This window comes from Xiphophorus couchianus, chromosome 5, assembly GCF_001444195.1.
Source record: "Xiphophorus couchianus chromosome 5, X_couchianus-1.0, whole genome shotgun sequence".
Lineage (NCBI taxonomy): Eukaryota > Metazoa > Chordata > Actinopteri > Cyprinodontiformes > Poeciliidae > Xiphophorus > Xiphophorus couchianus.
The window spans coordinates 6,145,634-6,161,238 of NC_040232.1; the positions used below are offsets into that span (position 1 = coordinate 6,145,634).

The 15,605-nt window shown below is 37.9% G+C and overlaps 1 protein-coding gene across 1 annotated transcript; it reads left to right on the plus strand.

Moving 5' to 3' along the window:
- Positions 1–128: 128 nt before the first annotated feature.
- LOC114144747 (sterile alpha motif domain-containing protein 9-like) lies at positions 129–14,304 on the plus strand. Its single transcript, XM_028017858.1, has 5 exons — positions 129–292; positions 3,848–3,967; positions 4,106–4,201; positions 8,480–8,510; positions 8,601–14,304. The coding sequence occupies exons 2-5, from the start codon at positions 3,873–3,875 to the stop codon at positions 13,401–13,403; spliced, it is 5,025 nt and encodes a 1,674-aa protein (XP_027873659.1). The 5' UTR covers positions 129–292; positions 3,848–3,872; the 3' UTR covers positions 13,404–14,304.
- The last annotated feature ends 1,301 nt before the right edge of the window (positions 14,305–15,605 follow it).

Here is a 15,605-nt window from a genome sequence, read left to right on the forward strand (position 1 = left end):
ACCATATAATATGCCAAAGTTAGGCATAAAGGCTATAATTTGTGGTTTTCTTTTTTTCTATTAACTTTGATAACAGACATGCTGTCTGGAATAAGTATTTTGTTGGAGGCGTTACCGCATCAAAACGCCAACTACCAATAAACAAAAGAAGAAGACGATGACTTGCACTTTAAGCAACACAGGAGGACACATGGAGTTTCGGGCTGATTGAATGCCACAGACAGACATTTGGGAACGAGCTGATTTTTCTGCAGCGCCAGAAATGTTTACATTCGGATAGAAATCTTTCCAGGTGAGTAATTCACTTCTGTGCAAAGCGATCTACGAGACTTTGTTGCCGTTTAACTTTATTCGTACACGCCTGGCTTACAGTTTTGATTCCGTTCATCGTTTTTTCTTCCACTGTAGCTGCATGAGAAACCTTAACGTTTTCAAATAGCAATAATATACTGTATTATTGAAAAACTGTATTTCAATAATACAGTATATTAACCCTGGTGCGACGGTGGGTGTCTATTGCCGCCCTGCCCCCTCCCCACCTGGCACAACACGGTCCATATATACACACCGTGTTGGGGTTTAAACTGAGTCGTATCTCTCTCTTTTTAGAAACGGCGGGTTAGTCGTCAGGCCATTTAGTTCAAGGGGAAATGGAAGAAGATGTTCTTTTTCTTCGGCAGTGTACCACCTTGAGATGATAAAACACACCGTATTGACGGAAATACACTTTGGCTTATCGCTGTGAGAACAGAACTGATAAGAAAAGTTGTTCTAGGAAAGGTTAATCTTTTGTTCGCCCACACAGGTGTTCTCTGTATAATGCCTGAGAAGGACGACAACAACAACAACGGAAAAAAATAAGTGTCCCTGATGAGATGAGGGAAGGGTAACGCTTCACTTCTTCCTCCTCCTCCCTGTAACCTGATCTGAGAATCAATACTTTTTCTTTTTAGTCTGATTTCTCTACATGAGTATCTAGAAGACATTTCTCTGATCGACTCAGGGTTTCACTAATTATATGTTATGTCTCTGTCAAGCCGAAGGGCAATAAACAACCAGAATGAAGTTAATTATTAACAATATTTATTGTTATACAGATGAGAGTTTTTCATTAACTTTATCCATTTGTTGTCAATCCGATAAAGTTCAACCCGAATTTAAACACCACTTCAGGCTTTCAAACCCGCATAAACCACTACAATGTTCACTGCAAACTAAAGATGCACTCGATTCACTGCAAGATGATCACATGCAATCCAAACTCAAGATGGATTCAAACTCAAGATCACACCAAACATGATCGGGTCTCAGATATTTAAGATTAACAGCGACATGGAATGTGAGTATTCAGGGAAGTGACCCAGAGACAAACGGAGGACAAAACAAACAAAATAAATGGAAGGTTGTTAGACGGCCACACAAGTACTAAAGGGAAACAACCGATCCAAAACTGGGTGGACAAACAAAAAAAGGAAAATCAAACTCTAAAATGACAGCAGGAAGCAGTGATATAACTGTAAAAACAAAAATACAAAAATGAATAAATGCTTATTAAATCACTAATGAAATCAATATAAAACACATTAAAAACACTGCATGCCTGCATCACATAAACCAGCACTCTAAAGTCAAACTTGATGTAGCAGATCTGGTGCAGCCCTACCAAATAAAAACAAAATAAAAAACAAAAACATACAATTCAATCTGATTAAAAGAAACAAATGTATAAGCCTACCTGCGGCGTTGAACAACCACACGCCCAGGTGACGCTACCACCGGAACGTCATTAATAATGCGGCCCTGTATAAAAACACTACATCAGCACAAACTTATTTAAGAGGATCAATTTAAAACAGTTTTCCTCCAAACCTACCACAGCCAGCAAACAGCGTGGGTCCAACACACAACTGGTCTCGCACACAGGAAATTAACACTTGGCCACCATCTTTCCAGCTTCCTTTTTATGGAAGCTCAGGCTGTGGAGGGAGCGAGACCTGGTGGTGCCGCCTGTTGCATATATATAAAAAAGAATGCTTAATTGCAACACGTCTTCATTTCGAGATCCTTCAAACATCAAACGTTTTAGGTTTTTTTTCATTTTTGAAAAATGTTCTTTCTAATCTTTAAGCATTAACATCATCTAAATTGTTGTTTGTGTTGTGTCTTTTATGACTGTATTTTTTTTATTATGCATAGCACTTTCAACCTCTTTGTTGCTGTGATGTCCTATACCAATAAGTTTAATTGATTGATTGATTGATTGACTGATTGAAGTCCCCTATCAATGTTATGTGAAATTCAGAGTTTTGAATCGCTTTACCAACCAACCAGAGAAGTAAGACTTTTTGCTTAGTTGTCAGCAAAGTAATAAATGCACAGATTTAAGAGTTCCCGGTCCAATACCTAAAAACAACTTATTTTGTAACCCAAGACCGGCATCACAACCCATGCTTATACAAAATGCTGAGTCATGCTAGGCCCAAATGTTATACATCTAAACCTAAACTTTTATTTCTGCATTTCCCACTCCCATCAAAAGATAACACGAGGGACGAACACATATTACGAAACTGTCCTTGAGAAGTTTATCTGAAGGAGTATTCTGGCTGTCAACGATGAAAAGAAACACACACACACACACACACACACACACACTCATTTGCTGAGGCCGCGTCATTAATGTAAACACACTCTCGTTTTTAAGATATAAATACATGTGTGATTTTTTTACATTATGTACCAATTCACCTTTTCTTTTAATTTTTTTTAAGTCAGTGACATTTCAGTCACTTAAAGCTTGACCAGATACATTTTTATAGTGTTTGATTTTTATTTGTGACAGAAAAGACTCCGTTTGTTTTGAAGTAAACAGAGACAGACTAATGCATGTCCCATGTGTTCAGAAGAATTTCTCTTGGTACAAAATTACCAAGACCTGAAGTGACTTATTTGATTTATCTGTGAAGATGGTTTTATTGTAATATGCTGTTTGCTAAAACTGCACTGAATTCAAGTGAAGGCTGTAAAGACAACAATTATATAAACCCATTTGCCATAATGCACTTGGGAGGCACAGGACGTTTCAAAACTTCGCTGTTTTTTTTTTTCAATTATTTTTTTCATGAGCTGCTGCTTGTGTTCATTTACAAATACATGCATTAGCAAAGGACACCAACCAAACTACCTGGTTTGCATGGATTTGAATTTGCCTTCGGACTTGTAAATAACACTTCTGCTTGAGTTAAAGTTGCAGCATGTAACTTTCACAAAAATATATTTTTTACATATTTGTTAAAACTGTCACCATGTCCTGAGTATAATTTGAGACAGATAATTTGTTGGGGGAAAAAAAATTGAGTTCCTTCACATCCTCCCAGTGCTCCTATTGCCATCTGAAGAAATGCACTGCTCACAGTCAGAAACAACAAGTCAGAGCCAGGAGGAAGGTCTTAGTGCTGTCAATCAGGCTTGTGTACATGCTGCTCAATGTGCTAATGGTAATAAAACAAATTACTGTTACAGGAAAGCCATTTTGCTAACTAGCATTAGCATTGATGACAGGCTGTGCTATCGTGAAGAAGCTGTAGTGAAGCAGAGAGAAAAGGGGGAGAATGCAAGCAGCATGTACACAAGCATGATTGACAGTGCTAAGATCCTTCACCTGATTCTGATTGTTTGTTTCTGAGTGGTGTATTTCTGCAGTTAATACTGGGAGCACTGGCAGAAAGCAGAGAAGCTCTTTATTTCCCTCTCCACAGATGATCTGTCTTTGTTTATACTGCCTTACATTTTTAGATTTCTAAAAGTCTACAAATATATTCTCATATTTTCCCACTGTAAAAACTAGCTAAGAACAAAGTCACAAAGCAGCGATGGATCCTGAGAGGAAGCAGAGCTCTTCACCGTCCCTTTCTACGATGAGTGACCAATCCAAAGATGACGTTGTGAACTTCGCTGTGGATGAAAGGTGTGTTACTGTCATTACTTACCCTGTGTGCCAACTCTTATGAAAGCTGCCATTATGAAAGCATAAGGATTCTAACTGCTTAGTTTTTTGTTAATGATTACACACTTCCTTAAATTCACGTATTTACACCTTTTCCAGGAATCCTCAGAGCTCTGTGGTGGATGAAATAAATACAAGTCCAACAGATCCATCTCTAAGGAGCTACAGGTCTAGGTCCCCTCCACCAGATTTCAGGTTTGACTCTCCAGACATTAAAAAGGCTTGTTTTCCTTTTTTATGTTTTTGGAACTCTAAGTTAAAGACCAGGAGAATTTAATAGAATTTGAGGTGGACAAAACTTTAAATATGTGTAATTTCCTATGTTGCTATAAAGAAACAACTCCTAGTATCTGACATGCATAACAAAAAATGTACAATGGTGGTGGTCTATGGAATTAAAACAGGATAAATAGAGTTGAAATGACTCGTCGGATTAATAGTGAAAAATTGATTATTAAGATAATCACCAACTAATTTAGTAACTAATTAATCTTTAACGGGACTGCAGACAAAAATGCTATTTGTTTTTCTTTAGCCCTGAAAATGTTATTCCCTTGAAGGAATAACACACACAGGGGAATAATTAAGCCAAAACTGTACAATATAAATATACATTTTACATTTAAGATAAAAAAAAAACAACATTGTATGTAAAGACGTTTTACCCAAAACTCCTTGGGTTTACCCCAAAACTTGATTTTGAGTGAAAACAAATTTAGCAAAACAATAAAAAATCTTCTATTCAGCACCTGCTATCCAACCATTAATATATTAATTATGAAAATCAACAAATTAGGACTACACTGTATTTATACGTCAAGCAGAAAGGGCTGAGCTTTTCCCATGTTGATGCTATCTAGAAGTATGTATATATTTTTTTCTGCAAATGCATCCTGCCCCATTGCGCCTGACTAGCATTGATCAATAGCATTACTCAGCTTTTCAAATGTGATTTATTTGCAATGTGGACATGGAGGGAAATGGGTCATTTCTGCTCTGACTATTGGTGAAGTTATGGTGATTGTGTGAGACCGACTGCAGTGCAGAGGAAACAGGAGAAGCTAATGGCCGCTCTCACTGCTGGCTCATGGCAGACAAGCTGCAGGTCAGCTGCAGAGAGCTGTCAACATAAAATTCTTCAACACAGAAAAAGAGTTGCTAATTTTATCACTAGTTGTTTTGAAAAAACTGTCACTAGGGGAGTCTGAATTTTCTTAAAATAAATATAGCGACAAAGTGGATGAGTTGACAACAGTGCTTCTTTTACCATGATCACAGCCCCACTCACCCCCCTTGCTTACCCCCACACATCATCACCCCACACTTGGCCATGTCTCTTGGTGCCTCCACTTTGCTGGAGCCTGCTCAGTTAATACTGAAAGAATAAACTTATATCTTTTTAAAGGACAATGTTTTTGCATTTATTGACACAATTTCAAACAATAGTTACTGATCATAACAACATTGCAAGACCACAAGAACATCCACCCATCCATGGCCTTCATGCTGACATCATCCAATCTCTACCCCCTGACTAGTGGTAGTGTAATATTTTACTGTGAAAGGTCCATATTGACCTAAACATCATGAAGCTGTGCCCAATGACAGAAGACAAGTGGTGTATCTTGATGTCCAGTACTAAGAGGTTTTGAAAGAGAGAAGAAGAAGAAGCTGCAAGGCCGTGACCATAGGTTTGATTCAAATTTCCATATATATCATCTAATCTGCTCCAAATTAGACATGACTATTAACCCGCTAACCCAAAATATATTTATGCAAATATTTGGTGGCCATGTCCTAATTCCTGATTATTTTGAATCAACAATCAGCCCCATCAGCCATAATTTGACCAATGATTATAATATTTCAAACACATATGCAGCTTTTCAAGACCTACAAAAGAGTCTCTTGGACACATGGTCCATACCCCTCAGGAAGTCAGTCATTTTGTACCAAAGCTGCCTTTTTGTATGTTTTATAGACATTGCATTGGAACAAACTCCTCCTAGAATTTTGGACTTGCAAACTTCAGAATGACTCAACATAGTCTTAAGGCACTGGAGATCAAAAGTTATCAAAAGGCTTTTGCTGCATCAAAGCTGTATCAAGCTTTCTCCATGTAATCACAGACCAATACTTAACACATTTACTTACTGATTTGGTGACATCACTTTAGCTCTGACATCTTTCAATAGGAAGTCAGTTGTTTTTTTTGGTGAATACCCTCCTTTTGCACTGATCAAAATCCATTAAAGGTTTTTTTTTGTTTGAGTTATTAGTTATGCTTATTAGCTAAGCATAACTTAGTTCCATTACTAAGTTATGCTTAGTAATGGGACTAAGTTATGCTTAGTCCCATTAGCATAAAGGGACTAAATCTTGTTATGCTCTGTGCTAAATCTCTCTTTAGCACAGAGATCCTAAAGTATTTCATTTGGGAGGAGGAGGATAAGGAGAAAGGAAGCTTTTTCTGGGAATAGAATGTGAGTGGCTGAATCACATACAAATTATTTGTAAAGCACACATTGCAGTTAAGAATATTCTTAATAGGAAAGATTTTTCAAAGTGTCAGAATGCTGAAAAGCTACAAGTGTACTTTCTTGATGTTTCCCCCTGTACATTTATTCCAATTTTTACCTGTAACTGAGTCAAAGGAAATACCCTTATTCTGTTGGGTATACTACAAAATGGGACCTATGTTATTTTTCCAAATGAAAAGACACAGAATCGTTGTGTCATTAACAGTTAAGTGAAAATATACATTGAGGAGTTAATGCAAAGTAAAATACAGTAGGCATTGTTAACCTTAAAAGGGACCCATTGTGCAAGATTTATTTTTGCTAATTTTTGCACTTCCATTCAGATCTCTACTGCTTCTACAAGCAGTCCAAGCATTAAAAAAACAAACAACTCAGTAGCTTTTTGGCAACAAGTAAATGTTTTATTGATGTCTGTAAAACACCCATTTTATCCATCCATCCATCCATTTCTGTACACCCTTGTCCCTAGTGGGGTCGGGAGGGGTGCTGGTGCCTATCTCCAGCTAACGTTCCGGGCAAGAGGCAGGGTACATCCTGGACAGGTCGCCAGTCTGCCGCAGAACACCCGTTTCAAAACCTCCCAATTATTAAGTCACACTTGGAGAACTCTGTCCCTCAAGCAACTGTAAACCGAGCCCAGCCCCTAAATCAAGCAGAACTCCACTGATTTCATTATCAGAAGACGATCACGTTTGGTCAGGTAGTTTTACCGCTATACAATGGCTGCTGAAAAGGTCAAGTGTTGTCGGCTGGCTTGAACATTCTTCCAGTCCCCCAAAAAAAGAGCTCTATGACTTCGTTTTATTTTTAAGTCTCCATCAAGGTTTTTGATGTGCATTTTGAAGTATCGCATAACAATAGGTTGATGTACAAAAACAAAATTCAAAATAATTTTCTAAAATTCACATTAAAAAAATACACTCACTTAAGGTGGTCTTTGTCTTTTCCGAAAAAGAGAGTTAATGCTCTAAAAGGGAGATAGAAACACATTTGCTAAATAAGTTCTGCCTTAGCGAACACTAAAGGAGTGGTGTAATGTCATCTGAACTATCTGAAGTTAATCTGAAGATTAAACATGACACCATTCAGAAACCATTTGCTGCATCCTTGAATTGTGCAGAGGGGACCACTTTTTCCACTTCTGGGTTTGACTAAGGGTGAAAGATGCACAGTTTTACAGTTGTGCATCTGTGGCAGCCATTTTCACTTGCATAAAGTGCGAGTGTACACGTGTAGTTGATGGGTGTGGACAGCAGCAAGTTATTTGGATTTAAATGACAAGAGGACCCAAAAACAACTCATTCAAAGGAGCTTCAGTCAGGAAGAAATGGCTAGGTGAAATCTATCCAAGGATGAGTTTGTGCAAAAATGCGATGAACATGTTTTCTATAGCCCATGGCCCTGTCCTAAGAAGTTAAAGGAAACATAATAGGTGCCGTTTAAAGAAACGTTTCACACCCTCCCAGTATGTTTAGTTCAGTTTTCATCCAAAACGTCCTTCCCCCTGAAGGATTTACTGTTCCTGGAGCAGGCATACCCTGATATTTCCCAGATAACGGCATTGGAAATGATAGTAGGAAATAAGTGCCCCATAAAACTACCCAGGTCTCTGTAGTTAACTAAGGTCTTAAATGGAAGGTAAATTTAATTTTAACGACTAATTATCTGATAAGCATTAAAAAAATTCTGAAGTTAATTTTTGAACAAGATGATGATCTGGCACATAGCAACACATTTAACTCTGCTGTTGGTTTGGTCAAACACAGCACCTGAAACTGAGTGAATGGAAATCTTAATTTGTTGGGTATGTTTCAAGAGATGGTTTGTCAAGTGAACCTTTTATGCTTTTTTTGACATTTATTTTTTTTAAATTATTGGTTGCACTGTATTAATACACTTTGTTAAATGTGTTCTTAATGTGATCTGTTCACAGCAATGCAATTGGTGGACTACCGCCAAAAACAGTATGTGTTGTCTTAATAACAATAATGTATGTTCAGAAAAGTCTGTGGAAATACCATAAGCTAATTTATCTTCTACTTTATCTTCTTTAGGTCGACCATAACTTAACACTTCCACCACTTATTGAAGACTGGACTAAGGATCAAGTTAAAGACTGGTTGGTTATTAAACTGAGAGTACCAAAAGAACTTGCACAAAAACTTTATGACCAGGAGCTTACAGGAGCTTGTCTGGCCTCTTATGAAAAAGAAGACTTGCTTGAACTTGGTGTTCCACCAGCACCAGCAATACAAATCTTGAGGCAGGTTAAGAAGTTTAAGCAGCTATCAGAAACATTTGTACCAGCCACTTCAGCACCAGAGAGTGAACTCAACTTCAGGGACAATGCAGAGATGTCACGAAAGCTGGATGAATCAGCAGAAAATGAGACCGTGTCATCAGATTCAGGAATCCAAAGTCAAAGTTCTTCAGTATGGTTGCTACAGATGACAAGTGACTTAATAAGAGCTGATCCGAATATAGCTGAGAGTCTATTTGATATTCATACTTCTGACAAATTAGAAGCTCCACAACGACAGAGGCCAGTATGTCAGATTCGGCCCTTTGATAAAAGTAACTCCTCAATCTTCTACATGGAAAATGACATTCTTCCACCAATGGCAGGTCCAAGCAATCTCATTGACCCTGTTCATGAGTACCACCTCCTGCCAAATGTAAATGAAGCAATTGAAAGGGAGATCCTATATGAATTCACTAGAGAAGTATTTAGTTTTGCTGCCAGTTGCATGAATTCACGAACCAATGGAACAATACATTTTGGAGTCAATGTAAAACAAGAGCAACAACATGATCAAGTAGTTGGGCAAAGGATCACTTCTCTCAACAAGTACAATGAGGCATTTGAATCATCTCTGGGGGATTTTTTTGAAGAAAAGTATGTGAATGTTGCCCAATTGTGTATCAGGCCACCAAACTTTATACAAGTTCTCCATGAAAATGGAACAGCTTCAGATAAGTGGGTGATCGAGGTTGATGTGGTTCCAGCGATTTCACAGACACAGAATTATCTTTTCTATACTAAGCTGGGTATAACATCAACTGAAGAAAAACATCAGTGCAAAACTTTCTGTCTATTTGTTAGGGAAGGTCCACGGTCAGTCAACATTTTCGCAGATACTAATCCACGAGTTGGTCAAGAGAAACTGAAAGATCTGACTGAAAAAGTCAAGAACTTGGTGTCAGCACGCAAGGCAGCAGAGGAAAACAAAGACAGATGTTTCCCACAAAGCTACCAGGGACAAAGGCTAAAGCAGCTGATGACACGTGGAAGACACGTTCTTGAGAGTTCCCTGCAGGTTATTGTAGTTACTGACAAATGTCACCCAGACCAGCTTGAGCATATGGACTTTCTAAAAGAAATATCTCTGTTTGCTGTACTAGAGTTTGACCCAGAGTCTGATTTAAATGGAACATGCCATTTTTACAGAAAAGATCATATCGCTAATCTCCACTACCCTCAAATGTTCAACACTCAGGATAGTTTACCTACACTCCTGGGAAAGCTTAACTTGTTCAAGCAAACAAGTTGGATTTTCTGCAATGGCCGATTGATTGAGGAGAGTGAAGAGGACATGCCACTAACACCCAGTGAATGGCTCAAGAGATGTTCAGGAGACATCAGCAAAATGATTGGTTTGCTTTGCAGTCCAGATGTAATTTCAAAAGACAGACTTCTGGTGATTTTGGTTCTTCATTCTGCAGTCACTGACCTGTCGCACCCTATTTTGGAGACATTCTGTGCCATCTATCGCACCCTGAAGGGGGCTGACAACATGCTGTGCATCTGCAGAGATTCGGGAGTATTCAGTGACTGGAAGAAGCTGATAGAGTTACGTTGTAAGGAAGACATCTCCAGTAAATGCATCTATGAACTGAGCCTGAATGAAATATCCAGTACAATAAAACAACTCAAAGAGCCTCAAACACAGTCTTCCCAGAGATATCTGCCATCCACAGGCACAAGCTCAGTGCTGTTGACAAAAAAAGCTGAGGAACTTTTCACAGATTTGGACATTTTGAGTAAAAATGAGTGTGAAAACACAGAAATTGAAAAGTCTGATTCCTTTGATGAGTTTAATAAGAAAATAGAGGAGGATTTTTATAGAGGGGGTCAAGTAAGATGGTGGAACTTTCACCTCTCTGAACAGAGAGGCAGTCTGCCGTTCATCAAGAGAGACAAATACAATGAGTTGTATGACCTGATCACACCTGTCGAAGGTTACAGATCTTCATGTGTCATGATCAACCTCTTCCATCCCCCAGGATGTGGGGGAACAACCCTTGCAATGCATGTTCTTTGGAACTTAAGGAGGAAATTCAGATGTGTGGTTGTGAAAAACAACAGGGCAACAAATAACGAGACTGCAGCTCAAGTCATAAACCTGCTCACATATGGAAAACAAGATCAGCCAGGATACACACCTGTCCTCCTCTTGGTGGACAACTGGGAGGATGTTGAGGACCTTAAGCAGTGCATACTTCATGTTGCTGGTGAAAGGAGGCAGCAGAACGCTCTCATGGTTCTCATACTGAACTGTGAGAGAACACAGTTTCCCGATGAGAGTTCCAGAAATAGCAAACTTCCTAACATATTCATAACCAACAAGTTGTCAACCAAAGAGCAGGAATTGTTTTCTGAGAAACTTCAGCAGCTGAAAACTTACCATGAAAAGCCTGAAACCTTTTACGCATTTATGATCATGACGAACAATTTCAGTGAGGCTTACATCACAAACATTGTAAGCAACAGTCTTAAAGCTCTTGATGCAACCAGTCAACAAGGGAGGCTCCTCTCCTTTCTGGCTTTGTTGAACACTTTTGTGAATGGATCCTACATGTCACTCTCTTTGTGTGAAGAGCTACTTGGCATGAAAATTGCCTTTTGGAAAAGAGAGACACTTGAGGATGTCATGAATCCATATTCCACACTGCTGATAACATTCAGTGTTGAAGAGCATGGGTCATATCAAGCGGTCCGGTTCTTACATCCAATGATTGCCAACAATTGCCTTCAGATCCTTGAACAACAACACAAACTATCCTTGGCAGAAGTAACTATTAACATTTTACACTGTGACAAACTCTATAAATCCTGCATGGGAAAGGATTTCCTGGTTCAGAACATTCAAAGCATGCTCATTTCCCGCCACAGAAAAGAACAAGGGGATGACAAAGACACACAGTTTTCTCCTTTAATTGAAAAAATACATGACAAGGAAGGACCAGAAAAAGTCAAAGAGCTTTTTGAGAAAGCCATAGGAAGGTTTGACAGAAGTGCAACTCTGCCACAGGCACTGGCAAGATATTTCTGTCTGAGAGAAAAAGACTTCCAGGCTGCCCTAAAATGGGCTTTAGATGCACGAGGTAAAAATTCTAATTCCTACATTGCAGACACAGTAGGACAAGTTTACAAGAGCCAACTCAAAAAGAAAATTGAAGATTCAGAGCCTCTCACTGGTGAAGCTCTTAATGAATGTTTGATACTGGGCTCCAAAGCCGTAAAAGCCTTCCAAGAGTCACAGGAGCTGGCCAAGAAAGATGAAACTATAGACCCATTTGATCTCCACAACAGAAAGAGGCCAAAGTCCTACAACACATCAGGTTATGTTGGAGAGACAGAAGTTATGATGATCCTTCTTGACCTCATCAGAGAACTTCCTCTTTCTCAGAGCAGAGACAGATATCAAACAGATAGACTATTACAGATTCTCAAAGGCCACCACACAATAAGAGATTTTCATGTTGATCACAATAATGCTGCCACTGCCCAGTTTGTGGATGTCCTGGAACACCATGAGAGATTTTTGATCTCTTTGAAGCCAAGGCTGAAGGAAATTTTCAGCTTTTTTGAGAACTATTTCACATACCTGAGACCTAGGTCACAGGAAAGGGTAACTGCTGATGATGGAAACAAAAATAAGTTATCAGAGCATTTCAGAAAATACCTAAAAATATTCAGTAGTTCAGAACAAGAGAAAGCATCTGAAAAAGCCAGAAACCCAAATCTGAGTCTACCCCAGGACATACAGGACCAGAGGTTTTACCTGGAAACAAAGCGGGCAGACTCATTTGCTGGACTGTTGCAGTGTTTGAGTGAAAAAAGTGGTGCAGAGATGGAACACATCATCAAAAAGTGGAAGGTTATCTTCGAGCAATCACCTAAAAGATCAGTATCAGACACAGTCAACTTCATCTTGGCAAACATAGTGATGCACAGCATCAAGCCATCTTCAAAGGAACTAAAAAAATATGAGGAGTTGGTTGACCTTCTGAATGAGGAACTACAAAAAGAGGGTATTCACTCAAATTCAACAGAGATGTACTACCTGTCCATGCTACTCATGTGGCCTACTAAGGATAGAAAACTGGAAAGTTTGTCAACATACAAAGATATCGCCACATATTTCAGATCAGCCAAGAAATCATTTCACAGACGTTTTTCTCACATGTTCCCAGCCAGGAGTGCCTTAGCTCATTTCTTTCTTGGCAAATCCACTGGACTCAAGAGAATAGTCTCTAAAGTGAAGCTTGATCACATTTTAAGGCAAGAGTCTTGCAGTGATCAGAGCAGTCAGCCTCGTACACCACACCAACTTTGGCAGAGTGGAGCTGCTTGGAATGAACCACAGGTGGAAAAAGAACTGTTAAGGGTGAAGGGAATTTGTGAAAATGGAGAAATATCCGTGAACTATGAAGGCAACCTAAAAATTCCTGTCCGTCCAGCTTATCTGGGAGACATCCGCAGCGGATGCAGTCGGGAACCAATTTCCTTCTATCTTGGATTCACAATGGAAGGTCCTGTAGCCTACAATATTAAATACCTCACTGCTCAGTAAAGAAGTAATCAGTACCATTATAATACAATTTACAAAAATATTGCAAGAACTCCAGAAAGTGGTAAAACACGTAGTCTTCAACTAGAATGTACAAAGACAAAAACATTGAAGACTTACTAGAAATAATAATTTGATTATGATTTCTTTTGCAAACCATTTGTAATAAATGTACAAACTTCATCCAAAGTTAAGATTGTTTTTAAATTATTTTTTGCCAGATGTTCTATGTTCTGATATTTTAGATTGTTTGAGTTAGTCTTTTTAAAGATTTCTGGGCTGTAAGCCTATTTTAAAAAAAAAACAAAGTCAAAACTGAACAAATGGATTGTTGTGCTTCTGTTTATGATTGTTATGGAACAATCTGTCTGAAGGATCAAAGGAAGTAGATCTATTTTTACTTTTAAGAAAACAATAAAATATATTCTGTCAAGGTATAATGAAGTACATTGATTCAGTAGAGTGCTGTATCGTTACAAAGATGTTTTTTTTTTCCTTTGATATAAGTCTCTCTATATACACATTGTTTTGTGTTTAAAGACATGTCTATGTTGCTGGTTGGTTGATGCTTAATTGTTTTTGGTATAATAAACTGACTTTTGAGAGTAAACTAGATTTTTTTTTCTTCAATCTACTCTTTTTCATTCAAAACCTTTGTTTATGTCAACATGTGACATGTTCATGTTAGACTGTAAACGAATGAAATAAACACATTTTAGCTAACCTTGCATGATGTATTTCACAATGTGAAGCTTTCTTCTGAGAAACAGTTTTGTTCTATGAGTATTTATGTTAAACAAAACTGGTCAGATGTAAGAATATATGAACAACCATGGTTATATGCCCCATTTCATGATTTTATTTCCTTTATGTATTAAAATAAAATGTCCAAATGACGAACTATGTGCTTTTTGAGTTTGACAAGATTTTGACCTTTGTTACTTTCTTTGCAGTTGTTACCTATTATAATCATTGACCAGAAAACATGAAAACTTCTACACCTGCCACATGTCACTGAGCAAGTCACATTGTATTATTGTCTTAATTTGTGTATATTTGTGACTATCAGTGTGTAATGTGATTTGAGTGATCAGTATGACCATTGAGGCAGATATGTAAGTTTATAATGCAGACCAGAGGAAAGACTTTTATAGTGAAAGTGAGACGAGCAGCAATGGAGTAAAGCAAAAAAGGAAGAGAAGACATTAGACCTTGGTCTTCACATCTAAGACCGTCTGGGTCATTTTATAGTATGTTCTGCTTAAAGCAAGACTCAAAATCCTTTTCCTCTATTTTCTGCCAACTGCTGTAAGGTGCCTGTTTAGAAAGCTGAGGATGAAGATACATTTTCTTAATATACATACTTTTTCAGTGGAACATAACTTGTCTGTAAAATAATCAAGATCAGTTAGTGCACAAATTCCAGGAAAAGCCCACAACACTAAATATAACAAACTTTGGACTTTAATCCACTTAAAAACACATGCAAGTCTAACAGCTCAGCTAGCATGTTTGCTAGCTTTCTGTGTTAGCTTCCTTGAAACTACCATAAAATTGTGTAGTGGCTTTTGGTTGATTTTCATTATATATTGTTTAAATTTAAGTTTAAATTCCCAAAATAATGTCATATTAATACAACAGTAATATTACATTAGTTTTGTGGATTAATAAAAGCTAAGAATTTTTTTTTTAGACTCTAAAATTATTCTAAAATAGGAATCAAAAATACTAATGTTGTCTGTCACTTTTATAGCTTTAATATGTTAAATATTGTACAACAAACATGTGAACAATACAATTATAAAACTATAAACGTTATCAGAACATTTTCACAACATTTCCAAATTGTACACAGTAATGTAACTGTGAAAAATATCACAGCAGTTGTGGATAGATTAGCGATATTGTACAGATCAGATTTACCTGGAAAACCGTAATACAGTTAGCTTCTAGCTTAGCTGAACACGTTAACATAAAGTCGAACAAAATACAACTGTAACTACCAGCAAAACATGGCGAAAACAAAACAAGGAGCATAATACACAACATAATATAGCTAGCTGTTAGCTGTACCATGACTCAAATATCATATTTTGTCTACAGTCATTCGCAAACACATTAGCTCGTCTGGAGAAGTCTTGCTATATAGTTCAGGTACAACCAGCGACAGCAGATGGCGTTGTTTCGTCCGAATTCAGTGGGATT